Source organism: Bombus vancouverensis, chromosome 1 (assembly GCF_051014615.1).
Source record: "Bombus vancouverensis nearcticus chromosome 1, iyBomVanc1_principal, whole genome shotgun sequence".
Classification (NCBI taxonomy): Eukaryota; Metazoa; Arthropoda; class Insecta; order Hymenoptera; family Apidae; genus Bombus; species Bombus vancouverensis.
In genome coordinates this window covers 6,682,460-6,709,244 of record NC_134911.1, presented here as the reverse complement: position 1 = coordinate 6,709,244, position 26,785 = coordinate 6,682,460, and the positions used below count along the sequence as shown (strand labels likewise).

The 26,785-nt window shown below is 29.8% G+C and overlaps 7 protein-coding genes and 1 long non-coding RNA gene across 13 annotated transcripts; 4 read left to right on the top strand and 4 right to left on the bottom strand.

The window, feature by feature from the left end:
- The first annotated feature begins 881 nt into the window (after positions 1–881).
- On the top strand, positions 882–5,228 carry LOC117160770 (uncharacterized). The gene is made up of 3 exons (XR_004464877.2): positions 882–1,226; positions 1,819–2,019; positions 2,167–5,228. It is a non-coding gene; the product is annotated as an uncharacterized LOC117160770 (long non-coding RNA).
- A 2,684-nt stretch (positions 5,229–7,912) lies between these two features.
- Positions 7,913–8,701, bottom strand: mRpL33 (mitochondrial ribosomal protein L33). The gene is made up of 3 exons (XM_033341771.2): positions 8,540–8,701; positions 8,179–8,282; positions 7,913–8,077 (listed from the first exon to the last, which is right to left on the bottom strand). Exons 1-3 carry the CDS (start codon positions 8,578–8,580, stop codon positions 8,028–8,030), a joined length of 195 nt encoding a protein of 64 aa, XP_033197662.1. The 5' UTR covers positions 8,581–8,701; the 3' UTR covers positions 7,913–8,027.
- A 396-nt stretch (positions 8,702–9,097) lies between these two features.
- Positions 9,098–12,071, bottom strand: dup (chromatin licensing and DNA replication factor double parked). The gene is made up of 7 exons (XM_076625952.1): positions 11,955–12,071; positions 11,117–11,868; positions 10,785–11,037; positions 10,363–10,699; positions 10,074–10,256; positions 9,749–9,999; positions 9,098–9,675 (listed from the first exon to the last, which is right to left on the bottom strand). Exons 2-7 carry the CDS (start codon positions 11,866–11,868, stop codon positions 9,307–9,309), a joined length of 2,145 nt encoding a protein of 714 aa, XP_076482067.1. The 5' UTR covers positions 11,955–12,071; the 3' UTR covers positions 9,098–9,306.
- On the top strand, positions 11,954–13,804 carry LOC117160765 (mpv17-like protein 2). Of its 3 annotated transcripts, none has more exons than XM_076627690.1 (3): positions 11,954–12,094; positions 13,014–13,175; positions 13,267–13,804. In XM_076627690.1, exons 1-3 carry the CDS (start codon positions 12,077–12,079, stop codon positions 13,696–13,698), a joined length of 612 nt encoding a protein of 203 aa, XP_076483805.1. In that variant the 5' UTR covers positions 11,954–12,076; the 3' UTR covers positions 13,699–13,804. The 3 variants fall into 3 exon arrangements, with proteins under 3 accessions (XP_076483805.1, XP_076483812.1, XP_033197660.1); XM_076627697.1 differs by lacking the exon at positions 11,954–12,094 and adding an exon at positions 12,394–12,555; XM_033341769.2 differs by lacking the exon at positions 11,954–12,094 and adding an exon at positions 12,580–12,859.
- On the bottom strand, positions 13,571–21,028 carry LOC117160760 (N-acetylneuraminate (7)9-O-acetyltransferase). Of its 4 annotated transcripts, none has more exons than XM_076625866.1 (12): positions 21,013–21,028; positions 17,131–17,274; positions 16,948–17,044; positions 16,623–16,881; positions 16,274–16,531; positions 15,967–16,202; positions 15,683–15,904; positions 15,287–15,608; positions 14,974–15,213; positions 14,609–14,899; positions 14,317–14,535; positions 13,571–14,210 (listed from the first exon to the last, which is right to left on the bottom strand). In XM_076625866.1, the coding sequence occupies exons 2-12, from the start codon at positions 17,243–17,245 to the stop codon at positions 14,085–14,087; spliced, it is 2,385 nt and encodes a 794-aa protein (XP_076481981.1). In that variant the 5' UTR covers positions 17,246–17,274; positions 21,013–21,028; the 3' UTR covers positions 13,571–14,084. The 4 variants fall into 4 exon arrangements, with proteins under 4 accessions (XP_076481981.1, XP_033197652.1, XP_076481902.1 ...); XM_033341761.2 differs by lacking the exon at positions 21,013–21,028 and adding an exon at positions 18,403–18,627; XM_076625787.1 differs by lacking the exon at positions 21,013–21,028 and adding an exon at positions 18,101–18,118.
- On the top strand, positions 18,660–20,942 carry LOC117160766 (ubiquitin-conjugating enzyme E2 W). The gene is made up of 4 exons (XM_033341770.2): positions 18,660–18,698; positions 19,337–19,687; positions 19,756–19,831; positions 19,973–20,942. Exons 1-4 carry the CDS (start codon positions 18,675–18,677, stop codon positions 19,984–19,986), a joined length of 465 nt encoding a protein of 154 aa, XP_033197661.2. The 5' UTR covers positions 18,660–18,674; the 3' UTR covers positions 19,987–20,942.
- Positions 21,029–21,223: 195 nt separating the features above from the next.
- On the top strand, positions 21,224–23,269 carry LOC117160764 (putative inositol monophosphatase 3). The gene is made up of 5 exons (XM_033341768.2): positions 21,224–21,615; positions 21,773–22,021; positions 22,111–22,271; positions 22,333–22,450; positions 22,534–23,269. Exons 1-5 carry the CDS (start codon positions 21,357–21,359, stop codon positions 22,773–22,775), a joined length of 1,029 nt encoding a protein of 342 aa, XP_033197659.1. The 5' UTR covers positions 21,224–21,356; the 3' UTR covers positions 22,776–23,269.
- On the bottom strand, positions 23,016–26,301 carry LOC117160763 (uncharacterized). Its single transcript, XM_033341767.2, has 3 exons — positions 25,952–26,301; positions 25,515–25,879; positions 23,016–25,434 (listed from the first exon to the last, which is right to left on the bottom strand). Exons 1-3 carry the CDS (start codon positions 26,074–26,076, stop codon positions 24,830–24,832), a joined length of 1,095 nt encoding a protein of 364 aa, XP_033197658.1. The 5' UTR covers positions 26,077–26,301; the 3' UTR covers positions 23,016–24,829.
- Between the last annotated feature and the right edge of the window lie 484 nt (positions 26,302–26,785).

Below are 26,785 nucleotides of genomic sequence, written 5' to 3'. Positions count from 1 at the left end.
CAATTTCGCTGAAATTCGATATGTTTAAATTAAATGATAGAGATATACCTACATGTTGTAAATATATTTTAGGATCATTTTAGTATTGTATCGAAGTGGTTGAAATTATGATTTCTCTGCCTATAATCCACGATCAATAGAGATAATTTGAAAATTGTTTCAAAATCAATTCATATCATATAAAGATTTTCCCAAGATCATGCAGTTGTTATTCAAAAGTCGTTTGAAAGTCACATAATAACTGTTTTAAAGATTATATAATAATCATTTTAAAAATCATATATACATATATCTGTGTAATTAGAAACTTTTAATGGCTGATTCAGTATTCTGTTAATAACATCAAAGATCATTAAAGAAGTGTCATATTCATAGAAGTATCTCGAAATCCAGAAAATAGGGCTAAAAAGCCTCATTCGCCGTCTCTATGGTTCCAAATACAATCTTTAAAAGCATAAACCTTTTATAACATTTATGTAAAAACACTGATAACTATAGTTCCAATAGTGATCATAATGAAGATTGCTAATAGCTCTCTATCAAGCAATCATCCTCCTGAACTCGATTCTTCGACCATTAAGATCAAGAATCTTTTACAGGGTTACCAAACTCGTTTAAATGCGGTTTCCTCGGGGAAAGATATGCACGAACGTCACCACCGTCGCGCGTTTCTGTTCGTAGTGATGTCGTAAACCAATCGGTCCGCGATCACGCACACGCACACACGTACCACAGAAAGAAGCGAGAGCGGAAAAAGCGATAAAACGAGAGCGATAAGGAGAACGAATCGAAGGAAGGAGGAAGGGAATCCAATATAACTGCACACACGTTTATAGGGTCGATGGGAATATATTGGAGCGGATATTGAAATACTTGTTGGTAGTTTGAGTCGAAGGCGAGAGATGCCTTTCTCGATGCCATCTTGATTGCGCAATCGAGGCATCGGTCCACGAGTACAGAATTTAACGATAAAGATCGTACGGATTATAGAATCCTAGACGGGGAACAGAGCCCCCTTCCTATCTATCCTCCTTTCCCGGGTTCTGTGCCTTTATCGGTATTACGAGTCTCAACCCCTCGCTGTTTACGAGAGAACCGCATCGTTCCGTTAAATGAAACCGATATTATGTCATCATGGTTACAATTGGTTACTTAACCTCACCATTCCTTTTCTGGAAGTTTCTTATTGTAAATCAAGTATATCCATGGTTTCCGTTCATTTACAGGTTAGTATATAGATAAATTTGGCTATTTTTAACAGTTTTTATAATTATATTGAGATGTGAGTTTAATTTTGCTGTATCTTATGAATCATTTCAAACATAACCACATTTTTTAATGGTCAGAAAGTTTGTTAATTTTGTAGAAGATATGAAAGAATTGCTATTCCTTGTTACAGTTTTATGCATAATGATTTTCTTAAAATATTAAGAGTAAGTGTTTTCAAACTAAGATCAAGCAGCAAATTGATAAAATATAAGTTACAAATAATGTTACAGAAATTACGTTTAACAAATATTTATGCACCTTTGATCTACGACCGTTCTGTTGCATCTTCGCCGCTGTATATCTTGCTCTTTTCTAATTAAAATTTCATCGAGAACCTCCATTGATCCGCCACGTAATTGAATGGTCTGATGCACGGAAATCTTCTATTGAATTTGCGGTGAAAAGAAATTTCCGTTCCCAATAAAGAAGATTCCCTCTGAACCACTGTACACGATTGTGCTTTACGATTCTTTATAACATTTTGTATCGTATTTCGATAAATAGAAAAAAAGTCAAACGAAATATTTCAACCTTTTCGTTAATTTGCAGAAACGGAAATGTTAACAAAGCAAGGAAAAGAGAAAAATGTGCACCAACAATTACAGTTTATATTAAGAGGACCGTCGTTTCACGCCCTTTGCATACTTTCCTTTCTCTTTCACGAAAGATATGTATTCAGTCTTGTATAATAATCGCTTCGTATTTCTTGGAATAAAGAGTCTTTGAACGAAATAACTGTTCTTGTATTAGGTAAAACACAAAGTTAATATTGAAATTCCATCATATTCAAACGAAATACAAAGAAATTGAAATTATCAAATCTTTTTAAGTAATAAATTCATAATAAACATTAACATCTATAAGTACAAATATTTACTAACTACATCTATGTTACAGTTTCAAAAATATCAATGAACACGAATGGAAACGTGATGAACACAAGACTATCCGTAATTACAATACGGATAGTCTTTTACAGTTTCTGAAACGGAGAATTTCCTGCATAATTCTATATTACAAAAACGAAGAGGGATTAAGGAGGAAGATAGAATTCTGGAACGCGAACGATTCTGTCGAACGGAAATGCAATTCGCAGCGGCGCCGGTAGTCGAGTCTCAGCTCGAGTCGACAGATAGATAGAGTCAAGATTCAATTAGCTCTAGCTGTCAACTGCATGATACTCATCGATTCAATACACCTTCTCGTTTGTGTGCCCCCGCACATGCTTCTTTCTCGTGCGTGTTTGACTGCGTGAGCGAGCGCGCGCACGCGACCGTACGCCAGTTCAGGTTTCGCGTTTAGTCTCGTTACGTTTTGCACACCCGAACTCCTCCGTGTGTATGTGTGTCATCGTATACCTGTACTATACATACGTGTTTGATCACGTGAGTGCGCTTAGTACACGCGTGCATGCTGAAAATTAGCCGGGTCGGGCAAATCGTGAATTTTGGAAATGATTTTACGGTCGCGAGGAGAGTGCGAGGAGTACATAAATTTTCGACGAGCTCGATTTCACCGAATAATGAGACAGACCATCTGTCGTAATAGAAATACCAGTAATATTCAAATTCCTGATTCACCGTGTTTAACGTACAAAAAGAACCGTGTTATACAAAAAGAAAACATTCTAGCTAGTCAGTTTTCAACTGTAGGTTATGTTGATTGAATCAATATGATAAATTTTGTTAAATTTGCTTTAAATATCTACTCATTATACGGTTGATGCTCATTTATAATAATAGTATGTAGAAAGAAACGATATAGTAAGCTTGAAAGTTAAAATACTCAGAATCGACCTCCATTGGTATAATCACATTCAGAACTATATATGTTTTGTAAACACATTTTGAATCTTGGGTTGCAAAAGTTACTTGTGAGTTGATATTCTGCTTATTTTTATAATCTTTATTTATATTACGACCTCTTGCTCACTGACGATAGTCGTATCATATAATGAAAGTTAATCTATAATTCTTAAAGATATAATTTCGATTAACATCGAGTTCGGTGCCCCTTTTATATTGAGTTTTTAATTTTCTTGGTCCGACTAAAGTACGCGGTTAATATAACGTTTTAACATGGTTTTAATTGATCATCCGTTCGTAAAGATTCGGATCCGCTTTTGAATGGTCGTTTTGAATACGTGAAAGAACACCCGTGGAATTCTGTGGTGACCGATGTGCGTGTAGGTGATGTAGGTATCACTTATCCGAGAGCGGGGCGATACCAGCCATTTTCAATTTATTTCAAGAGCCTTTTCGTGGCGGAGAAAAGAAGGGTGCCACGACTACCGGCAGAGAGATACCTATACAAACGACCTTCGACTTCTCTGCTTCCGACGACCACTTCCATCGGCAGCCGTAACCAATAGCCGTTTCACGAACCTGATATTAAGGTATTAAAGTTATTTCGATTCGAATATCATCGGACAACGTGTAGTCGATGCTTAGCATTATAAATGATCCATCAATAATCATATACATATGCGATTGAGAAATCAGTCGATAATTAAACTATGATTATGATTAGTAACATTAGGCTTACCAAATCCATCAAAATGACGGATTTTAGATTTTTTGTTTTTACAGTTACTAGTGTAATTGTAAAGTGACCGTAAAAGATAAAATCTTTTGGTAAGCCTAATATGCTTTTGGCAAAAATAGCGTTTGCTTTTACTGAAATAGAGACATGATTATGTATACGCCTATTTATTTTCATTATACTATTTTAATTATGATGATATATGTGTTCTTTACAATTTAGTACATATTCTTTGTATTTTTTGCGATATATTATAGATCATAGTTAAGTTTAGTAGGTTCTAGTGTTAACCAATCTCGCATGAACTTTATTCTATCTACTTTTATTATATTTTAAACAATATGGAATAGCTCCCATACGAATGAAATTGCTTTATTTTGAAAACTATAGTTTACGCCCCAGTTTTATTCATGTTAACGCCATTGGTAATTCATTTTTTTCGTAGCTGAAATTTTAACGTGAAGAATGTTATTGTTTTATTAACCTAATATAATCTTCTAAATATTTTTTTATTGGGGAATATAGAAATAATAAAGAATAGAATTGAGATTGAAAGCCTTCTATTGCACAAAATATCAAAGTACATGTACGATTTCACTTGGCGATTCCTTTTTAACCACTTTTCAAATGGTTAATGATACTCGCTTTTTGATAATATGTATTACGAAATGACGGTTGAGTAGCTGCGCGCTTGAAAACCATTTCAAACTAGAGTACTTAAAAACCTTCCAATATTCTCGTTAATTTTCCTACAAACGCGCACTCGAGATATACATACAAAATATGCTGGTAAAATTAAACCAGCCGCTAGTACCAAAGCAGTGGTAAGTGTGAGCAAAAAAAGTCTGTGGAAAGAACCATTTTTTACGAAAAAATCCTTGTGCACGCTTTATTTTCTATTCACGTTCGTATAACCGCAAAATTCAAGGAAAATACAGGAATCTTCAATTATACAAATAGGCACCTCAATTACAGTAAATACATCTTTATACGTGAAAATTACAATTTTCGCGTAAAAACAGATTCTAATTCCACTCTTTAGATAACTTTCAACGTTATCATATTTTTGGTGCTCTCGTATCAATTTCTTTATTCTTATTGATTGTAGCTATTGTATACGATATAATAGATCGCTATGTAGTTGGTAAATTAACTAGATTTAATCAAAAAATTATTACATACATACAACTTTTAATTTTCTTTGTACTAAATTCAAATATTGATAGGATTTTTCATTTATAAAATAGATGGAGTTTACTGAAGATATGAAAGTGAGGATATAAAAATATGAAGATATGAAAATATGAATCATTATTTGCATACATGATTTATTGCTCCAATTTTATACAAAAATCTTTCATTTATTAAAAGGAAAATGAAATTGATATATAAAAATTCGAGATGATACACAACGAAATATGTATGACATACCTAGATATATTTATTATATCTATATTATATCTATATTATAATTATATCTATATTATATCTATATTATAATTATATCTATATTATATCTATATTATAATTATAAAGACTTTAAAGGCGAGGATAAATAAATATACGTAATCATAATTCAATATCAATAAAAGTAAACGTTGATATTCTAAAAAACACTTTCATATTTCTCATAATTGTAAAAACAATACATTTAATACTAGTCATTTTGACTGATTTACTAACTTTAGTACCGAGTATCTGGTAACTCATTTTTACAACAGAAAAGTCACATATGTGATCAAATTTCATTTTTCAACTTTTTACACTAGAAACATACGAATGAAAAATGCATGATAAGAAACGTGAAAACAGAATGAGAGGGTGCGAGTAGAAGAGAGAGAGAGAGGGCGTTGCGGCCGCAGAATTATTGAACCCCATTGCAAATGTGGGAGAACAGTTGGGGGAAGGAAAGCGGGAAGGGGGTGGAATGAGACGTAGGAGGTGGATGGGAGCAAGAGAGTTGTAAAAATAACGCAGTTAATTAGCAGCAAACCACTTTAGCGAGCTCGAGCCCAGTGCACACACTGTAATAAGCAAAGAACAACTCACGGGCGAAAAACGCCCTCGAACGCGAGGCAACTGAAACGCGCCAAGGCCCAGACGAAGCCTCTTTTTCTCTCTCTTTCTCTCCTTTTTTCCTTTCGTTTCTGTTTTGCTTTTCTCGCCCTTTCTTCTCCCCGCTCACGCTCCACTCCATCTCTCCAACCTCGTTTTCCGTTGCGTACTGTTTCCTCCTTTACCGGCTGCTCTACCGAGTCAACCATAAACAACGGACGTTTTAACAATTTCGCTGTTGCATACCGCTTCGAAACTCATTGTACCGTGGAAAAAAAACCCGTTTAGTACTGAAGGTTCATTCGTTTTCTGATTTTTCTCTGCCTGAGAATTAATTTCCTTCCTACTGCAGGTTCTGGTATTATTTTCTCTAGGATGGCCGATGTAGTACCCCCTAATTACCACAGCTTGACCATTTACTTACCGCGAAAAATTTGAAAATTCAAAAACGGTTCTAATATTTGATGAATCCTGAATCCAGGTTTACATCTTAAGGCAACTATATAAAGTATAAGGGGAAAACGTTCATTTTTCGAGATTTTCCATTTTATAACATATTTTATTTATGAGAACTAAGCTGTGAAATGTCACCATAAGATACCATTAAAGATTTCATATATTGGTTGTTAAAAATAGGAATTCATTCTGTGTTGTAACAAAACATGGTTTTATTACTGTAAAACAATAAATATTTTATTAATCATTTTTTTACAATATCTAAATAAGGTACAAACTTCATTTTATGAACAATACAGCTCAATTTATTAAAACTTTTTGCAGTGAACCAAGATATTCAAACAGAATTTTGTCATATATTACATCATATATTATATATTACGTAATATTTCTTGTTTTTTCCCCTTATTGTTCATATAATCATTGTAATTTATATATTGTATATCTGTATTATATATAATACCTAATTTTGACCTAATCCTAACCTAAATATCTTTTTCAATTGTAATGATACAAAAACGTTTTATACGTAATTTGAATGGTATCAAATGACCAATATTCTGCATGAATATTTTTCATCTAAGGTTATATTTTTTTAGAGTTCTAATGATGAAAGAAATTCATGTTTGTTTATTGAAACGCTTATAAAGAAGGAAAACATGAAATTAAGAACGGTGAAAAGAAAATCGAAGAACAGAAAAAGTTTTGCTTAAAGTAAAAGAAGAGACGCGGGAGATGTAGATGTCAGGAGCTGTCACATGCACAATCGTAAAAGATAGAGACGATTCAGTTGAGGAGAGAACCCTTTTGGTAGCTGCAACCCTCTTTTCTACCGACTACAACGGTCCGCCAAAGGAAATTGAATTGGCAACATCAGTAAACGACGCCAGAGTTGCTCCCGCGCTGCCGAAAAGGAAAAGAACAAGAAGGAGCAGGGCGAAAGAGAATACGAGCCAAAGAAGAAGTAGGTGAAACAGAGAAAGAGAATAGAGCCGTGTTTCACGCCTCGTGAATTTCAAACCGTTTGAAATCCAGGTGGAAATAATACAACTTTGCGTTCCTTGTTAAGGATCAAAGGAAACCTACCCCAATCTCGATTTCGAGGTCCTCCGTTCCTCTTTCTTCATCCTTACCCTTCTATCTATCTCTCTCGCTACTAGAGACATAAATCGAGCAAAATGTTTGATATCCACATTATGCTCTATTTAAAACCATTTACTATGACATCTTGCTTGTCACATAACAATTGATTCTTTTGTCTTGACTCTGCATATGTTCAAAAACATTGATCAATTTCATAAATTGGAAAATAGAAAATTTGAATTGAAAAATAGATAATTTACTTTGGAATTCATTACTTATTTTTTATGGAATTCATTACTTATTCATTACTTCTTCTAATAAATAAACCTATTATTTTAATAGAATTAAGGTACTTGTTTCTTAGGAATGGAATACTAATTGGATATCTATTAATGAAATTGAGAAATTTATGAAAATTGGAGTTGATCAATTTGACTTCTGAAAGGCTTATATAGAAAAGTATACTGTTTTCAAGAATTTGATTAAACAAAATAATAAACTAGTCACATTCTTGATTAATTGAATATTATTTTATTTATCCTATACAATAATATTTGTAAAATTTAGTTTACAAGTGTTGATTGAATAAGTTATAATAGTGGAATCATTTCTTAAGTTAATATTTATAAACTCTTAATTTTCTTCAATTCCCGATAGAGGACACGTTCTCGAACTGGAAATATATAATTTTTCAATATAATTTGAAACTGTGCACAACTGTATACATACTACATAAATGTATGTAATAATTATGGGATACTAAAGTAAACTTACCATAAGGATCAAACCACACTCCTTCTAATTTATCTGCTAACCTATCTCGAATTCTTATATACTTGTGACCACTTGCTACACTTTCTACGAGTACTAAAATATGTCTATAAATGAAAATTACACGATATTAAGCAACTATTTACAATTTGATCATTTAATGTAAACATAGACATAAATTTGTATACATACATTTGTCGTGTGTATAAGAATGAATATTTTTTATTATGAATAGCTTTTTTACATGTAAAATGTTGTAATAATGTTAATCAAGGAGGTAATCTTTTAAAACAAGATATTCTATATAGAAACTAACCTAATCTCTACTTACAATTAAATTATATTTTGATTTACACATACTCACTTGCTTTTAACTTTTTTTAACAATACATTGGTTAAAAACATGATTTTTAGTTGTATGTATATATTTAAATATGTATACAAGATTTAATGTATATCACTGAAATATTTTTACACAAGGTTTTTACGATTGTGTATAAATCAACAAGGTAATAAAATAGGTTAGGATGAACTAAAAACCTAGTCAAATTTAATCTATTTTACCATTGATTAAATATGTAGGAAAAATATTCAATGTATCAGCTGTAGATAAACGAATTTTTACCGATATGACTTTTGACATTGAATAAACAATTATACAAAAATGTTTAAAATTTCGATTTTTATTGTCTATATAATAGATGACTTATATATAAAAGAGCAAAAAATCAAATAATTTTTCATCAAAAGTATTTAATATTTGATTGCATCGCATATGTTGTGTGTATATTTGTATAAATATTTGGCAGTGAATTAAACTTCTAGTCTAATAGTAAACTTCTAAATTGAAAAAAATGTAGTATGTGTGTATGCATATAATTATTATATAGAAAATTGTATTATCGTTATATAATACTAAAAATTTTTTTTTCGAGCAAGAAATTTTTTTTGATTTATTTTTTTAATCATAACCGAACTACTTCTTGAAATAGAATTCTTTAAATACATGAACATAGTGCAATAAATAGCAAATATGTACTTTACAAAATACAAATGAAATTGTTAGAATTGAAAACCATATACATAATTTAATTTGAAACAAAAAGAAGATCAATAATAATGTAATAAACGTCATGATGACTTTACTTTGTCATTAGCCATAATTTCTAATCTTTTTATTACTTTTGTAAGATCGATTTCCTTTTGCAACTTCAAGTAATCCACTTTTCGAACATTATGTATGCTAGACCACGTGGGTAGCAGTTTACACAATAAACGTAGATGGTCCTCTAGTTCAGCAGGAGATAATTTAGCTCTAAACGAGTTCTCTAATTTGGTAATTACAAATTCTAATGTTAAAACTCCCTTTTTTTCAGCTACGAAAATATTACGCAGAACTTTCACTAATTCGGGTAATCTTGAATACATTATAGCCTCTTTTTCTGCATTTGGTGGACGCGTCATAGCCTCCAATGCTTTAGCAGCTTGTTTAGCACGAACCTAATGTATAACAAAATTTTCGTCATTAAAGTACGAACAAAACATAATGAAAAATAAAAATGAAAACATTTACTTTCTCAAGAAGAGCCTTTGGTATGCCTTTCAGTGCACTAGTAAGATGAAGATTCTTATTTACAGTAGGTGTGGCAGGTGGAGTATCCACAACTGTAATATTAACCTTTTGTACACCATCCTCGGTTTGGGTAGCCGTGCTTACTTCATCTTTTTTTGGAGAAACAGTCTTTGAAGTCATCTTTGCTTCTGCTAATCGCTGCAATGCTTTCTCCATGCGAGTACCGCAATTGAATAATGATTTTGCTTTATCTAAAAAAAACCATAAAAAATTAGTTTAAAATTTAAAGTATATCAAGTAAAGAGGTACGTGCTTTTGTTCTTACCAAGAACATCTTTTGCACTTGTCATCCTTTCTACATTAGGTGGTTGTGGCAATTCAGCCTGTTCAATTACTTTACAAGTTTCAACATCAAATTCAGGATGCCAACGCAGAATCTTTTCCTTCGAGATGTGCATTGGTGTCTCCAAATTAAGTAAGAATTTCTCATGCTCGTCTTTTACTTTATCTGCACTCCAAAGATAAGGAAACGAAAGAAAGTTAAACGAAGAAAAGAAAAGAAAATTAAGATATTTATAACAAATCTGTCAACAATTTTTATACGAAACCAGTACCAAGCAAGATATTGTAAAATTTCCTTCGTCTGTCAAGTAATACTCGCGGTCCCATACTAGCTTCAGATGCTGTTTTCAAAACATCATCTGCATCTGGAGTATTTCTTCCATCTTTTTCTTCAACAATAGGTGTAAGAAGCAATTCATATTTATCCTGTTTAGACGAAGAACCAAATGCACGATGCTTCTCCTGGCTGTAAATGTAAGCATCCGGGAAAATGGTTTTCATTTGCGCTAGATGTTCCAACGTGAAATTTTTACGCAATAACTCTTGAACTGCAGGCTTTAGCTTCTTGAAAGTTATTGTTTCTTTACGATTGAACAGCATTGCAGAAACCTGTAAAATTGATAATGCAGTATGTAATTACAAATATATATAAAAGACACATATAAAACTAGTTTTTATATCAGAAATAACATACTGTATCTACGCATCTGAATGCCTCTGCCAAAAATCTATAATGATATGGCAATGGCAAACCAGGAGTGCCACTTTCAGCAATTGATAAATACTGCTGATACGCTGGTGCTTTTATTGGGCTACCTTTCACAGGGCTTGGGGTTGATTCTTTAGGTTCAAATAAAATTCTACGTTGAGGACTGACATTCATTAGTTGTTTATCCTTCAAAGGACTCAATAACATTTTACTTGGAGATTTATAAGCCTTTTGTGGGCTGTAAATAACAACATGAATATTATAAAAACATTTAAATCAAATTATATAACAGAATAGAAATTTCACAAATATCTTACCTAACAGGTATTTCAAGTTGGATCTTCTCAAATTTCTGTATTTGTGGTTTCTTATCATTTTTATGCAATTGCTCTAGCCTTTGTTCATAATTTTTTAACCGAGCAAGAGAAGTTTTCAATTCCGAAAATTTGGAAGATTTAGTAATTTTGCTTTTTATATCATTTAAAGACAGCTCTTGCTTTGCCAGTTTGCCCATAGTTGAACTTTTCTGCGGCGTTGTACAATTAGTTAATGAACTCTCACCAGAATCGTTGTTCTTTTTAGGTGTTCCTGGAAGTTTCTTTCTTGGGCTCAGTGCACCTTTCTTCTCAAAGAGCACTTTCTTTATATCCGAGTCTTCTGTGATCTTCTGGAAGCTTTCTCTGATATCCACTTGGCCTTCTTCACTAGATGATTTCCGTGTACGTGTAACTCGTGCACGAACATTATGTTTTGGCGTTTTTTGAGCACTTGATTTAGGAGAATCAAACTGAATGTTCCTTACAACTGTATTAGGTTTTAACGTATGATCAGTCGCTAATTCTTTATCAGGTACCGCAACAATCTTCGGACTTAGTCCCATTGTTTCTTCTTCTTGAATTGGAGTCAATGTTCCCGATGACTCCAAATTACCTTCTTTAGTTGGACTCTGACTACTCACAACTCTCGATTCTTCCCGATCAAGAAGCAAAACTTTAGCCTTGTTTCGTAAATCGTCAGTTGCTTGTCGTTTACGTGTATTAAAATACGCCGTTACTGACGGCTGAGACATCTTTTTTATATACGAATATATATATACGTGTGTATATACCAGAAGAAATCCGTTAAAATGTTCAAAATTCTGACTGAAATACTTACGGATTTCCAATCGCCGTAACCATCCACACCGATAACAGTGCGCGCATAAAGTCCCGCCTGTTTTGTCAGTTTAGGCGCCAAGTCATAAATTGTTATCTCTATTATAAGCGCGCGAAATTTAAATGTTACGCTCATTTCTGGTAAGCAAAAATTGATATATTGTTTCAAAATATAATATTTAATAAATGAAATATTCTTTATTATTATAATTTTCGTACATTTTGTAAATACTTGTACTTCATTACCAAATTACAAAAAAAATATTGCAAACAATTTAATAAGTAAATACTTAAAATGTATGTAACAGTACTTTGAACGACCCTATTAAGTGACTCTATTAATGACTAAATATTGTGGTGAATCATCGGATCGTAAATAGAAATATAAATAAATAAATGCAATCTCACGTAACAAGATAAGTAAGCTAAAATAATAGAGAATCAAAAATCAAATAACTTATAAAAGAATGTAAATGTTTCCCAAAAAGATTAATTGATCTTTAACAATATTCATGGTTTTAATTTTCCTTAATATAAATTTGGTTTTTGATATACAATTTTGCATCTTTATATACAAAATAAGCATAATTTCCGTTATTTAGGTATATACATAAGTTCATATAAACACGGTATTCAAATTTCTAAATATTCTACATCTAGATAAATAATTCTCAATAATTATAATATAATTCTCAATAATATAATAATAATTCTCAAAAATAATTTAAATCTAAATGCTGTGGACATAAGTTAAAGTGGAATTATCATATTAAAATACCTAATCTAACTTTTACTAATTTTATGAAACGTGTAGGACAATATTTGGTGAAAAAGATTTTTCCATTATAAATATTAACAAAAATAACTGTCAATTTTAAACAGTGCATCGAATGTTTATTTCTACTTGTGAGTTTATTAACTATTACTTTAATAATTTGCAATATTTGTTTTAATTAAAGAAAATTTTATTCATAAATGCAACAGATTATAAACTAACCTGTTATATTTAACCTCAAAATTATAGCTATTAAGAGAATTATTTCATTTTTTTCTTTTGTAGATTATGAGAATTACCAGAAATCTAATTTTAATTTTGAACAAAGTACCTGTAATTAAAGAAAAGTTATTTTCTCAAAAATATTTACTTTATACAAATGTAACAATATCTATTTCTCTTTCTGCCTTGGGAGATGTATTAGAACAACATTATGAAATATTGAAGGTACTTATTTCAAATTTTTATTCCAATGCAGTATTTCTTTTTGTTTTAATCTACAATTGAAGTATATATGTTATAATTTGTTCTATTATAGGATGAGTGGGATAAATGGAGTTTAAATAGAACTCGAAACATGGCATTATCTGGCATGTCTATTGGTATAGTATGTCATTATTGGTATAAATATCTAGATAATAGATTGCCAGGTCGTACAATTAATATTGTTTTGAAAAAGGTTGTTATAGATCAATTAGTGTGTTCTCCACTTTGCATCACAATGTTTTTTTTAACATTAGCTATTTTAGAAAAAAGTACTTGGACAGAATTAAAAGATGAAATTATTAAGAAAGCACATAAATTGTACATAGCAGAATGGGTTATTTGGCCACCAGCCCAAATTTTTAATTTTTATTTTCTGCCTAATAGATATAGAGTACTTTATGATAATACTATATCTCTAGGCTATGATGTGTATACTAGTCACGTGAAACATGATAATTTAATACACAATGCAAGAAATAATTAGCATTAATAAATTTTTAATATAGACAAATTATCTAAGTAAATATATAAGTAATACATAATGATGTCATTTAAAAAAAATAATAAATAACTACAAGTTATAAATTGTATATGTTCTATTTATTAATCTAAAAGATGAAAATATATACATATAAATAATGTATAAATATTTTAGAAACAGAAACATTCTTGTGTTTTGACTTATTTATTTTCCTCTTTATAAAAACTAATAAAATAAGAAAAAAATAAATAAATACCAATTTCTTTAAATATTCTTCTCTTTCACAAAGCTTTCATGATAAAATGTTATGAACTTACACAGTTACTACATAGTTATATTTATATGTACATAAAATGTCTTTCATACAGTGAATCGTATAAAAATGCCTTTCAGAACATTCCATCATGAATACCAATAGGTACAAGCACTGCAATAAATAACAACAAGTTACGAGCCACCAGTCTCCAATCATTTGGTACTGCATATGGTGCTAGTACCTGGGTTAATCTATGTATCTGTCAAAGTAAATGAAATATTTATGATACATTTTAGACTCTATAAAGATCAACATATAACACTGAACATAATCAATTCCAAATATAAAAATAATTAAGTACTTACTTCATGACTTGCACATATAAAGATGAATGATGTGACTAACAGATTTAATACTGGAAACCTAGGCAATAAAACTAATACGCCATGTGAATCTGCTGCCAACCAAATGTGACCTTGTGCGACTAGAGTTTCTAAGCTAATGCGACCTAAACCAGCCAAAAGAGCTGAGTGTTTGCCGCGTAATGCTAATGATGCATTTCTAAGCGCTATATATCCTATAATCTGTAATTAAAAAGTTGAAATTTAATCGTTTGAAAATAAATTTTGGAAATATTATATATGTATAGATAATTACTGGTATAAACGCAATATATGAGTGAATTTCTTCACATTCAGATACTGAATGACACAATATCGTAAAAGTAGTATAAGCGGTTAGAGAAATTAACGCTAGCAAGGAAGATAATGCAGTTCCTGGAATGTGATCTATCCTTTGCAAAACTACAAGACCTGCCCCAAAAGTTACACCCCAAGCCACACTATATCTATCCACCCTCCAACGTGACCACCATTCCCGTATATCGTCATCAGTTGTAACAAATAATGCTTTCCAAGGCCTTGTTACAAATACTTTTTCAAAGAATACCTATTAAACGATCATACATTGTACATTTTTATTATAATATATATCTTATATGTAGATAATTTATAAATTGATACCTCTGACATGTACAGTATTGTAATCATTGATACAAGACCTAAAAGTTTCAATGTGAGATAAAGCAAAGCTCTGGGTCCATATTCGTTCAAATTACCAGAATATATTCTTGGTGGTAGCCATGCTAAGAAATAAATGACTAAAAACCAAAATGAAACTAATGGAACAAAATGGTAAAACTGATATGGCCTATTCATACAAAGGCATAGAGACACTGTTAAGAAGTTTAGTCTAAACATTACCTGAAAAATAACAAATAGATATATCTAACACGTCATTCATATGCATGATAATTAATATTTTAATAATACATACTTGTGCAAATCTCACTAAAGAAACATCGCCTGTTTGCCAAAAATAACAAAAATGTCCATATCCAGAAAGAAATAAATAAGCAGAATTAATTAATCTTAGGTACATATAAATGGGCAAAACGTTCTTAGCCCCAGTAACATGATAGATTAACACTACAGCTTGCATTAATCCTCTCCACTCATCTGTTTGTTCTCGATTTAAAGTTCTTGGTCCTCTTTCTCTATCTTCAGTAAAAAATAAACCAAGTGCCAATATATATCCAAGTGGTAACCAAAAACTAAATTCACTGTAGTATTTATTCTCCTTCATGAAGAAATTTGTTCTAAATACGAATAAAAATTCATTATTAATAGCAATTATTAATAATATCAGATGGAAAAAGGTACTTTCATGTACCTATCGCATAAATAAAAGTAATATAAGATGATTGACAAAAGAGCCAATGATGTCATTAATGTATAAAAATCTTGTACTTTGGGTTGTTCGATCTGTGTAGTTTCAGAATTATTTGCTTCTTCAGTATTCTCCACCTCAACAGTGGCAACATGTGAGTAAGAAATTTCGGTTCGATATTGACAAAATTTTCTATACACCCACATTCCACCACCAATTACTATACTGTAACGAATTGTTACTTACTATTTACTTAACGTATAATATAACTATGTAAAAACGATTACCATAAAGCAAGTGCAGATAAGCTTAATAGCTGTAATGTTGTAGCTGGTTCTGGGTAACTGCAACAACTACCATCATCAAAATTCATATGATCATTGCAGTAAGTATTCAACAATATTTGAACCTTGTGTCTTAAAGACAAAGGACTCGCTAAATATCCATCTGGACTTTGTTCTAACACACCTGCACCAACAAGTTTACTGCTTTCCCATATATGAGCCTCACTATGAGATAGTATCTGTGTGTAATCAATATGTAAACAAACTTTTTTTAAAGTAATTATCTATAAATTAACTAAATAAAAATTACCTTTATTGCTGCTTTATTACATAAATTAATCTGCCTGTTATCTATGCCTGATAATTGAGCTGGCAGTCTTTCTTTTAATACAGGATCTTGTAGCATCCATAAATATTTTGTATTTTTTTTAACTAAGAAGTCTACCGGTTGTACAAGTCTCACTAATCCCATGCTATACTCAGAATACAATTGAGCATCACTATTATTATTAGCAAGAATTGTTGTTGCTCCACAGCCTGAAATAATTAAGCTAGGTGCATCAGTTTTCTGAAAAGTAACAATTATTAGCATCCCATTATTAAATATGTATATAATTTAAATTGAATTGAAAATATTTATATTCAAAATGGATAATTACCATCCAGCTCCTAAGGTCTCCTATCATAAAATTATCCAATTGAGACCTCCATAAAAATTGTACATTTAATCTAAGTTGTGCATCATTAAAATTTAAATCAGAATTGTCCGGTAATTCTGTTAAATCTGACACTTTCCCATCAACTATAAATTGTGATATGAAAGATCTATACAGTTGTCTGACTCTAATATCTCCAATAAATGCAAAATGGTTACGGTGGCCCATGAAAGCTAGATATCTTAAACATCTGCGACTGTCTCTATATGAAGAAAGAATATTTCTAGGAAATATAACACACATCTATAAATTTTATTTAAATTCTTACGTTTGTGTATAGTAATGCATCATACAGCCATACGGTTGCCATTCTTTATCTCCTTTATACCTTCCTTCTGTTAATAACCACTTACAAGAATCACTACCTACATAACATTCATAAGATTTATGCTACTAATGCAAAGTAATATAAGCAACATAAAAAAGATTGAAGAAATGTAAATATTTTTACCATATATAAGGTGCATTAATCCATGATAGAGAATAAAACACAAGACAAGTGCAGTAGCTAACTTTTTAGCACTTGCCACAGTAATTAAACTAATAAAGTGTTCTGCTGAAGTCATTAATAATTTATATTTTGATTACATTGACACTGGAACAAAAAGATTGTCTTTGTAATAAATTTTATAAGAATAGTGGTATAATATTTCTATTGCATTAAAATGTTTCAAAACTAATAAAATTGATTATTGATATATATGCATTCAACCAATACAAACATAATTATATAAACATAATTATCTACATATAGGTATAACTCATAAATTCTCTTAAGAATTATTGCATCATAATTGAAATAATTTAATGGATGGATTTAACCATCTCATTACAACTTATAACACAATCGTAAATTTTATTAAATTTATTTTATTAATTGATAAAATTAATAATACAATGAATCGTGTATTTATTTCATTGACAATGATTTCAAACAATTCATAAGTCCAACGTTCCCGGTCATTTCTATACCGTGTCATACCATGTAAATAAACAGAATGCAATATTTACAATATACCTAGAATCGATTGATTAAAACTACGGTATCTACGACTTAATCTCTAAACAAAACAAAAAAAATATTAACTGTTATATACGTCCTTTTTTACCTTCTACAATATTTATTTTATTTTTTATTTTTTTACAAAACCAGAAAAAAGACCAGGAGAAACGGAATCAGAAATTAAAAAAAAAGAAATTAAAAGTACATATTTCCCTACTCAGTCTTTATTATACATGTCACAGTCTTTTTTTTTTTATAGAAATAATTGTTTGTGTATAGTAAAAATTTATAATTTATATTAAATTATAAGACTTCACATGAGAAGAATTGATTTTTATAGGAGTCAAAATTACAAAATTATTGTTTTAATTCACTTTAATAAAATATTTATCTAATCAAATATCTAACCAATATTTACCAATTATTTGTAGAGAAAATATTTATAAAGATATTAAGTTAGAAGACTTTAAATGAAAAGAATTGATTTTTTGTTTATTTTAGAGTCAAGGTTACAAAATTACATATTATGCCTTAATCTACTTTAATCAAGTATGTACTTTAACCAATATTTAACAATTATTTACATAGAAAAACTTGACAAACATAATAAATTATAAAACATCAAACGAAAATAATTGGTTTATAGTTTATTTGACTTTAATATGAACGAAGTTGTGAAATTGTTGTGTTCTAATCTACTTTGATCAAATATTTACTAACCATGGATATAGGTATAACAACAATCGTATATTATGTACTCGCCTTAGTACCTCTTGGGAATGCCTGTTAAATTTAACTGATTTACGTCGATCCCCACTACGCGTTTTCTGACTGCCGTGCTAACCGCTATTTTTTAACGCATAATGGCGTAATACTAAATTTGATAGAAAAAAATGCGATGCGCTCTGGCCGCGGCAACTTTACATTTTTCGATCGAGAAATAAACAAAGCAAAGTAATTCATGTTATGTTGCAATGAGCGATAAATCGACAATGGCGGCAATGTCCCCGTCGAAGGTAAGTTAGTAGGAAAATTTCTTTAATACATATTGGGCCTCTGTGCATCTTTATATTTTCACACGACACAATATTTAATTAAATTATTCGATTCTTAGTGCATTTTTACAAATTTGAAAAACTGTCGCCTTACATATATGTTATTATAGGGAGAATCCATTCGCATATTATTCATCAAACTCGGATGACGTTTTGTGTCAAATTAGACGCGCTAGTTCCTACCACTCTATCTCTATCGAGAGTTTTTCCCGTTTTTTAATGCTTTTTTATGAATAATAGGAATCTTAATTTTTATTATGCTTCCGAAAAATGATTCAGTATGTTATTCATTATATATTGATGTCAATTGGTTTTCAATATATATAATAATTTAAAAATCTCATGAGTTGTGCATGTAAAATAATTGAAATAAAATATTTATGGTCAGAATATGAAAATTATATTAGCATTTCTGAAACATTCATTTGAATGTGATTATTGAATGCTTAGAACTATAAAAATTTTGAACTATGATTAATAAATTTGAAGCAATTCTATTGAATTATGGGAGTTACATGTGTTTATCTATTTTTACTATATAGTTATATAAAGTTTGGAGAGTTCTACATGTTATCAGTTCTATGTGTATATCATTTCAGAGGAGGTTACAAAAGGAGTTAACATCTTTAATACGTGAACCTCCACCAGGTGTACATGTAGATGAAGATCTCACTAGTCAAAATTTAACACAATGGATTGTTCACATGGAAGGTGCAAAGGGTACCTTATATGAAGGCGAACAATTTCAACTGCAATTTAGATTCAGTTCTAAATATCCTTTTGATTCGCCAGAAGTGACTTTCATAGGTGGAAATATACCGATACATCCACATATTTACAGCAATGGTCATATCTGTTTATCCATTTTAACTGAAGATTGGTCTCCAGCTTTGAGTGTGCAAAGTATTTGTTTAAGTATTGTATCGATGTTGAGCAGTTGTAAAGAAAAGGTAAGAAAGAAAATTTTTTATATAAACCTACTAAAAAGATACTTAGTGATAAATATTTTTTACTGCAGAAGAGGCCACCTGATAATTCCTTTTATGTAAAAACATGCAGTAAAAATCCAAAGAAGACAAAGTGGTGGTATCATGGTAAGCATCATATTATATAACATATAATTGATACATTATTGTTGTACAAAGTTTTTTTAAGATAAGATATAACGTTTTTTGATTATTTAATAAATATTTGTTACAAAAATCATGTAGCATTTTCTATTATGTTTTAAACAGATGACAATGTGTAACAGCAACTGCAAAAGTTATTAACAACTTGTCAATGTGCAGTTATTGCTGGACCAAGTGGAATGACATTTTTGTGTCTTAAGATAATTATTAAAGTTTCATAGATAAAATTGCTGAAGTAATTTTATCACATATTTAAAGAATTAGGTGCATAAGTTAGAAAACAAAAAAAAAGCAAAGGCTGCATATTACTTATTATAATAAAGAAGTGATGTAAAATGTGTGAGTTATCAAATTATAAATTATTATGATGTTATTATAAATGATACATATTATCCTGCAGTTGAATAGGAAAAGTATAAGTTACAAAATACAAAAATGCAGCCAAGAGAAGTGCACACACAATACTGACAAGCAATGAAATTTCATTATTTGCGTAGGAAGTGCACTATAAGATGGTATCAAATTAATATATTACAGTAATCATTATTAAGATAGTATTCTTAAAAATATAGAATGTTATCACGCTTGTTATCCTTTTTATTTAATATTTCATCTGTTACTGTGTTATCAGTTTAAGTAAAAGAATGTATACGCAATTATTTTACCTGAATATTACGGTGTGCAATCTAAATTAATTATAAGCATAAATATATACAATCTGATTGTGTAGTATTACTTAATTCTACATAATTTTTAAAGGCAATCAGGATGCTACTCACTATTTCACTATTTTTTAAATTGAAATATGTTAAGTTGCACGTAATTTCTCTAGAATTCTGACATGTATTATTATTAATCAATAAAATTCAACCTTTTATAGAGTAATGTAAGAAATTATGTCGATTTCTTATTATTGATACTACTAGAAATGCTTCAGGGGTCTGAATAATATTTGACTAGTACCGTTTCAATATTTTATAATGCTATAAGTTTAAAATAATATATATGATACAAAGAGTTTGTATTTGATAATTAATATGATACATTTCAAAATAAATTACTTAATTCAATGATACATTCATTGTAATTTAATTCGCATTAACTTCTCTATAATTTAATACGAAAATTAGCGAAATTAAACTTACCTATGTAAATTATATTATGCTAGTAGGTTTGATTAAATTTACAATACATTCAACTAACCTAATATAACCTTACTAATATATGAAGTCACCATGCAGTGCATTTTAAAAAAATTAAAAAGAAAATAAATATTTACAAAATATATGATAAAATATTAAAATTAAAGGAAGCACGTATGTCTTTCAAGTTTCATATTAATCATCCACATAAACATAAAGATCTAATGTTACTGGGAATTTCAAATAAAATAAAAATGGCCGCGTATGGGACAATTACAATGTCTTACTGTATTAAATAAATCGAAGTCACGCGTGTACGTTAATTTAATAGGAGGGAGAAATATATTATGCATATCAGAATGAGTATTCGAACGAGGAAAACTATTATCTGTGGGATCATTGTATTATTAAGTCTGTTATACTTGTATACGAATCGGACTTTGTATACAAATGAACAAAAGTATACAAATGTACAGAACAAGAACATTTCTTTAAAATTACTTCTTGTTGCCGCTATAAGAGCAGCAGAAATTGGTGGTTATGAAGTGATAGCAGTTCATAACCAAGCTAAATTTGAAATACAAAGTAAAGGGAAAACGAAAGAGGGTAATTAAGTAATCTGTATTATTTATGTTGCATTTATATGTATAAATGATGTAGAACATTATTAGATACAGATATATTACAAAGTTCATGTTATAGAATAAAAAATATGATACATAACAACATACATAATCGCATAAGTAATTTTTAATTTTGATAGGTATAAATGATCCAGTAACAGAAGCAGACTATAGATCGCATTGTGCAATGTATCATTCTTTGCGTGAAGCATTTCCAAGTATAACAGTAATATCAGAGGAAACATCAAAGGATTGTGATAAAGTTACTGTGTCAAATATAAAAGATAATATTAATACTTTAAATGAGTATGATATTAAGGATGAAATTATAAATACGAATGACATTACAGTATGGATTGACCCTCTTGATGCAACAAAAGAATTTACAGGTTCCAATAAAAATTATATGTTTTTATATATTATATAACCAATTAGTTATTATTCTTCTATTAATATGTTATTATTATATGTAATTTAGAGAATTTGCTGCAATATGTTACAACCATGGTTTGTGTTGCTATTAAAGGAAAACCTGTAATAGGTGTTATATTTAAACCATTTGAAACAAAACAAAATTCTAATTTGTTTTGGTCATGGACTAATCACGCAGTTTCAAAAAATTTACAAGTACTGCTTAAGGTAACATACACAAAAAATATCAATAACACATCCTACAAATTCTTTCTTTTTAATAAACCAGTTAGAAGATGAGAGAACACCAATATTGATTGTATCACAATCACATGCAGGCCAAATTCACAATGTTACTAAGATTGCATTTGGTAAAGATGTAAAAATTATTTCTGCAGCAGGTGCAGGTAATTGTACTGATTTTATTGTTTAGATTAATCTCTGCTCTATTGTTATGAATCAGTAAATTTATTATATTATCTATGATTAGGTTACAAATTTCTAGAGGTTGTAAGTGGAAATGTAACTGCATATGTTCACATGACTGCAATAAAAAAGTGGGACATTTGTGCTGGAACTGCAATTCTTACTGCACTTGGTGGAACAGTTACTCAATTGTTTGATCAACAGTTAATAAGCTTTGGTCCAAATGATTCCAAAGTACTTACATGGGGCCTTTTGGCTACCATGAGTAATCATGCTTGGTATTTAGATAAATTTTCAAATATTTAACATAAATATTAAATCTCCGAATTTTATTACCAACTTTCAAGTCATACTTCCTGTTAAAGACTCTTTTCTAAAGATCACAAATATGCTAAAGATTGGATACCAGAGTTCAATTTATCCTAAGCAAATATTTTGTTTAAAACATTTATTTAAAAGTTCCATATTTAATATTCTTTTGGAATACTTCCAAGTGAGCATGTTCTATACAATAATTTTACATTGTAAAAAATTAATATTGTACTATTTATTGTTGTCACAATATTTTATATATTTTATAGTTGTTCATTGATAGACTAATTTTAGATAAATTCTGTGATACTTTCAACAAGTTTTATCTGTTCATTTTATTTAAAAAAAAAGAAACAATAAATGTTTTTCTACGATACATCTTGTATAACAATATTTTGTTACTGTTAAGACGAATAAGATACAATGAACTTTAAGAACAAATGAACACACTAAAAAGAAATGAAAATATATATAAACTAAAAGCAGAAGATTTTGATCTGATCTTCCCAATTTTTCCCAATCCTACAGTAATTCTGCAAATGCTCTTCACAATATTTCAATTAAAGAGCATTCGCAGAATCATTGCTGTACAATTGTGAAAAATTGGGACTACAGTGTCCGAAATCGAACCCGAGTCCTTGGCATTTGTGCCGATTACGTTAAGGTATGTGTCGAGTTTCTTCTGATAGTTGTTCCCGAGAGTATTCTTAAATTGTGTATCCATATAAGAGCAAATTCGCAAATTTTTATTCTCAGATAGACGATAAGAAACTTGCCGAGAACTTATTATCCGATAGAACTCACAGAACCTTGTTCACTGAAAATTGCCTACACTTTACAATTTCTTACAGTCTCTTTTAAGCTACGAATGAAGTGAGACTGTGATTAGGGATATATAAAAATTTAGGTCTTTGATTATTGTCTACAATATTCCTGAAAAAAGGAAAGAATAACGTAGAAAGAAAAGTTGTTAGATCAAGCCATAGATTCACTATAGACTGTAAACAGATACAATGAAGTATATTCATCACTTACAGGGAATATTAGATTAAAAGTGCTCAGCAGTTTCGTAATTTTGTATGAATGAATGTAGTTCAATGTAATTAGATTAATTGGTTTTACTTACAATAACCATCAATGCATATGTAGCATTTACTGCATGAGCTGGAATTAAAAATTTCAAAAGTCCAAAATAAGGCTAATTTGATATTCTTATTTCATCAGTTCCGCTGCTGCTCTTATTGTATTTTTTCTTTTTTTAAAGTTCTTATGACATTTGTAATTTGAATGTTGAAATCATATTTACATATTTAAATTTTAGAACTTTATGGTACTTGATTTCTTAAATTATTAATTTAACTAAAACTTAAGCATTTAAACTTTGCCCTAATTAATTTTTCATGATTTCTGTACTCGAGAAGACAAATGCAATTAAATCGAACGTTTAATCCTTCAATTATTGTATTTGAGATAACATGCTTCTAACCGACGCTTGCAAGAGCTACTTTCAGAATATCAAACTGTTTAGAATTATGAAGATAGTTCTCCGGTAATCATAGTACTATGTATCCATTTTGAGAGCAAGCTAGAACGTTATTGTTCCCGGACAATCACTTTCAAACACAATATTTTATTCTCCAATGAACACATAAGTATCTTCACTCACTACGTCGCTGGCGTTCACTACTATTCATTTTCCACGACCCTAGTGTTGAATATGTAGGAGCTCCAATTACACATTATTGTCATAACACGAATTTTTAATAAAATTCACAGTAAAAGAATTAAAAGCTAGCTTAGAATTTGAAAGAAAGAAGGATAAAGAATCGAACACAGTTAAAAATAAATTGCAAACATTGATTCATAAAATGGACAAAAATCATAACAGTATTTCTTTATAGTCTTTGTTTTATGTGAAAGTAATTAATTTTTTCATTGCAATAATGTTATATGTTAATGTTATAAATTACTGTATGTTAATGTTATAAGTTACTGATGATATTGTACTTCCTTTGAAAAAAAGTGTACGAGTACACACATCAATCAATTTAAGCTAAAGTTACTTTCTCATCAGAAATGGTTATTTCTGATATCTTTTTCAATTTTTTATTGAATTTATTAGATGCTTTTTCTTCCAATATATTATTTGAACATGAGTTCATATACCGTGAAAGTACCTTTTTCTGTAATTTTTTTAAGGAAATTTCTCCTTTACTCTTTACTATATCTAAGATGGTATCTCTCCAGTTAAAGGTTGATTTTTCTACAGTATCATCACATTGATTGATTGATGTTTCAGAAAGTAAAGCATCTTCACTTTTTTTTGCAGGAACATCCGTAACAATATCTTCATTTTTCTTCTTAGAAACTGGTTCTTCTGTAGCCTCTACAGTATGTTTACTTTTTTTCTTGACAATAGGTTCATCCGTTTGCTGTACTATTTCGGATATTGTTCTCTTTTTTGATTTCCTTTTTTTAACATTATTAACAATATCAGTGTCAGCATTTCCCATGCCATTCACTTTATTTTTATTCAAATGATCTTCAGTTTGATTTTCTCTGTCTAAATTTTCATTATTCTGATTTTCAACTATATTATTTTCTTGATGTGTATTTGCATCTTCTTCATTATTTACTTTTTCGTTTGTTTTACCTATTTATATATTAAACATAATGTTTCAGAAATTTATAATTATAGTTAAATAAGCATTAAAGTAATTATTGTGAACTTACCATTTTCCTGCTGTTTTTCATTTTGTGTATTAGTACTTTGTGTACTATTCTTGAAAGCGGTTTCCATTTTATTCCACACAGAATTAACTACTGATTGATTTGCTCTATTACCCACTGCACTTTTTATGAAATTTAAGAATTTATTTTTTTTACGTGGAATGTTTTCATATTTGGACAAGATATTTAAAAAGTTTCGTTCTGCCGTTGATAAGTTTGTTTCACTATCTAATAGACTATTTACTACATTAATCCATGCTTGTTGCTTTCTTTCACCCTTATTTGCACCAGCTTTTGGAACATAATCCTTGCCTCCATATCTTTCAGCTTCGCTTTTACATTTCGTATGGACTACATATTCCTCACCTCTTGAAACAATCAAAGGTACATTTTAATAAATTAAAAATAATGGAGAAAATATCAATTTTATTAATACTTACCGAAAATCTTTGAAACAATCGACACATGTTAAAAAGGGTGCGGAACGACATTGAAATTCATAATGCTTCGCAACTTTTGGCTTTTGTAGCGTTTCACCACAATTGTTACAAGTAAAAACAACCATTTTCTACAATACTTTTACTTCAAATAAACAACGATTTTACAAAATATAAATACGGACGAATATACAAAACGTTTGATAACCTACAGATCATGTACATTTGCAGTATTTTAAACTAAATGCACCACTCTCGAATTAGTTGCACGTTGCACGTGCAATTGGATGCTTCATTAGATGGCGTTTACAATGGATTTTGAATTCCAGAACCAGAACATGCATAAATTTTCATAGAAACCAATAAATTAGTTTGTTGTATAGGAGGGATGGTGTAAAATATTTAATAAATCGTATTTATCGGTCTTATAAAATTAAAATAATTATTTTACAGATTTAAATGTTTTATTATATGTGTTCATATTCATATTTTACTTATTTTTGAAATATAAAAATATTGTAGGTTAAAAAATATTAAACAATAGGGATTTAAATATTATAGATATTACTTAATTTTATATATGTTTAATAAATGCTAAGATGTATTGGTTAAATAATTAATAAGACGATCTTTCTCGTCTAAAGAAAGGATCATAAGAGGTGAGTTTGAGAAGCAGTGTTACCAGTTACCACGCATGTAATCAAGAAATTAAGTAGAAATAAAATAACATAATGCCGATTATAATATTTATATTATGCATAAATATTATATGATGTACAAGAAGCTTCTGTTATATAAGAAATATGATAGAAATTGCGCCTATTAATATTTCAAGTT

Bases quoted from the DNA above. Each gene is read 5' to 3' on its own strand.
- mRpL33 (XM_033341771.2), bottom strand. From the start codon at position 8,580: ATGTTTTTAACCAATGTATTGTTAAAAAAAGTTAAAAGCAA. The intron at 8,283-8,539 runs GTGAGTATGTGT...TTTCATTTATAG, and splicing joins TTAAAAAAAGTTAAAAGCAA to ACATATTTTAGTACTCGTAG. The intron at 8,078-8,178 runs GTAAGTTTACTT...ATATATTTCCAG, and splicing joins AGTGTGGTTTGATCCTTATG to TTCGAGAACGTGTCCTCTAT.
- dup (XM_076625952.1), bottom strand. From the start codon at position 11,868: ATGTCTCAGCCGTCAGTAACGGCGTATTTTAATACACGTAAACGACAA. The intron at 10,000-10,073 runs GTAAGAACAAAA...GGTTTTTTTTAG, and splicing joins AAGTGCAAAAGATGTTCTTG to ATAAAGCAAAATCATTATTC. The intron at 9,676-9,748 runs GTAAATGTTTTC...GTTATACATTAG, and splicing joins CAAAGGCTCTTCTTGAGAAA to GTTCGTGCTAAACAAGCTGC.
- LOC117160765 (XM_076627690.1), top strand. The intron at 13,176-13,266 runs GTACTTATTTCA...GTTCTATTATAG, and splicing joins AACATTATGAAATATTGAAG to GATGAGTGGGATAAATGGAG.
- LOC117160760 (XM_076625866.1), bottom strand. From the start codon at position 17,245: ATGACTTCAGCAGAACACTTTATTAGTTTAATTACTGTGGCAAGTGCT. The intron at 15,214-15,286 runs GTATGTATTATT...GTTATTTTTCAG, and splicing joins CTTTAGTGAGATTTGCACAA to GTAATGTTTAGACTAAACTT. The intron at 14,536-14,608 runs GTAATTATCTAT...TTTTAATTACAG, and splicing joins CATATATTGCGTTTATACCA to ATTATAGGATATATAGCGCT.
- LOC117160766 (XM_033341770.2), top strand. From the start codon at position 18,675: ATGGCGGCAATGTCCCCGTCGAAG. The intron at 18,699-19,336 runs GTAAGTTAGTAG...ATATCATTTCAG, and splicing joins CGGCAATGTCCCCGTCGAAG to AGGAGGTTACAAAAGGAGTT. The intron at 19,688-19,755 runs GTAAGAAAGAAA...TTTTTACTGCAG, and splicing joins TGAGCAGTTGTAAAGAAAAG to AAGAGGCCACCTGATAATTC.
- LOC117160764 (XM_033341768.2), top strand. From the start codon at position 21,357: ATGCATATCAGAATGAGTATTCGAACGAGGAAAACTATTATCTGTGGG. The intron at 21,616-21,772 runs GTAATTAAGTAA...TAATTTTGATAG, and splicing joins TAAAGGGAAAACGAAAGAGG to GTATAAATGATCCAGTAACA. The intron at 22,451-22,533 runs GTAATTGTACTG...ATCTATGATTAG, and splicing joins TATTTCTGCAGCAGGTGCAG to GTTACAAATTTCTAGAGGTT.
- LOC117160763 (XM_033341767.2), bottom strand. From the start codon at position 26,076: ATGGTTGTTTTTACTTGTAACAATTGTGGTGAAACGCTACAAAAGCCA. The intron at 25,880-25,951 runs GTAAGTATTAAT...GATTGTTTCAAG, and splicing joins GATTGTTTCAAAGATTTTCG to AGGTGAGGAATATGTAGTCC. The intron at 25,435-25,514 runs GTAAGTTCACAA...ATATATAAATAG, and splicing joins TGAAAAACAGCAGGAAAATG to GTAAAACAAACGAAAAAGTA.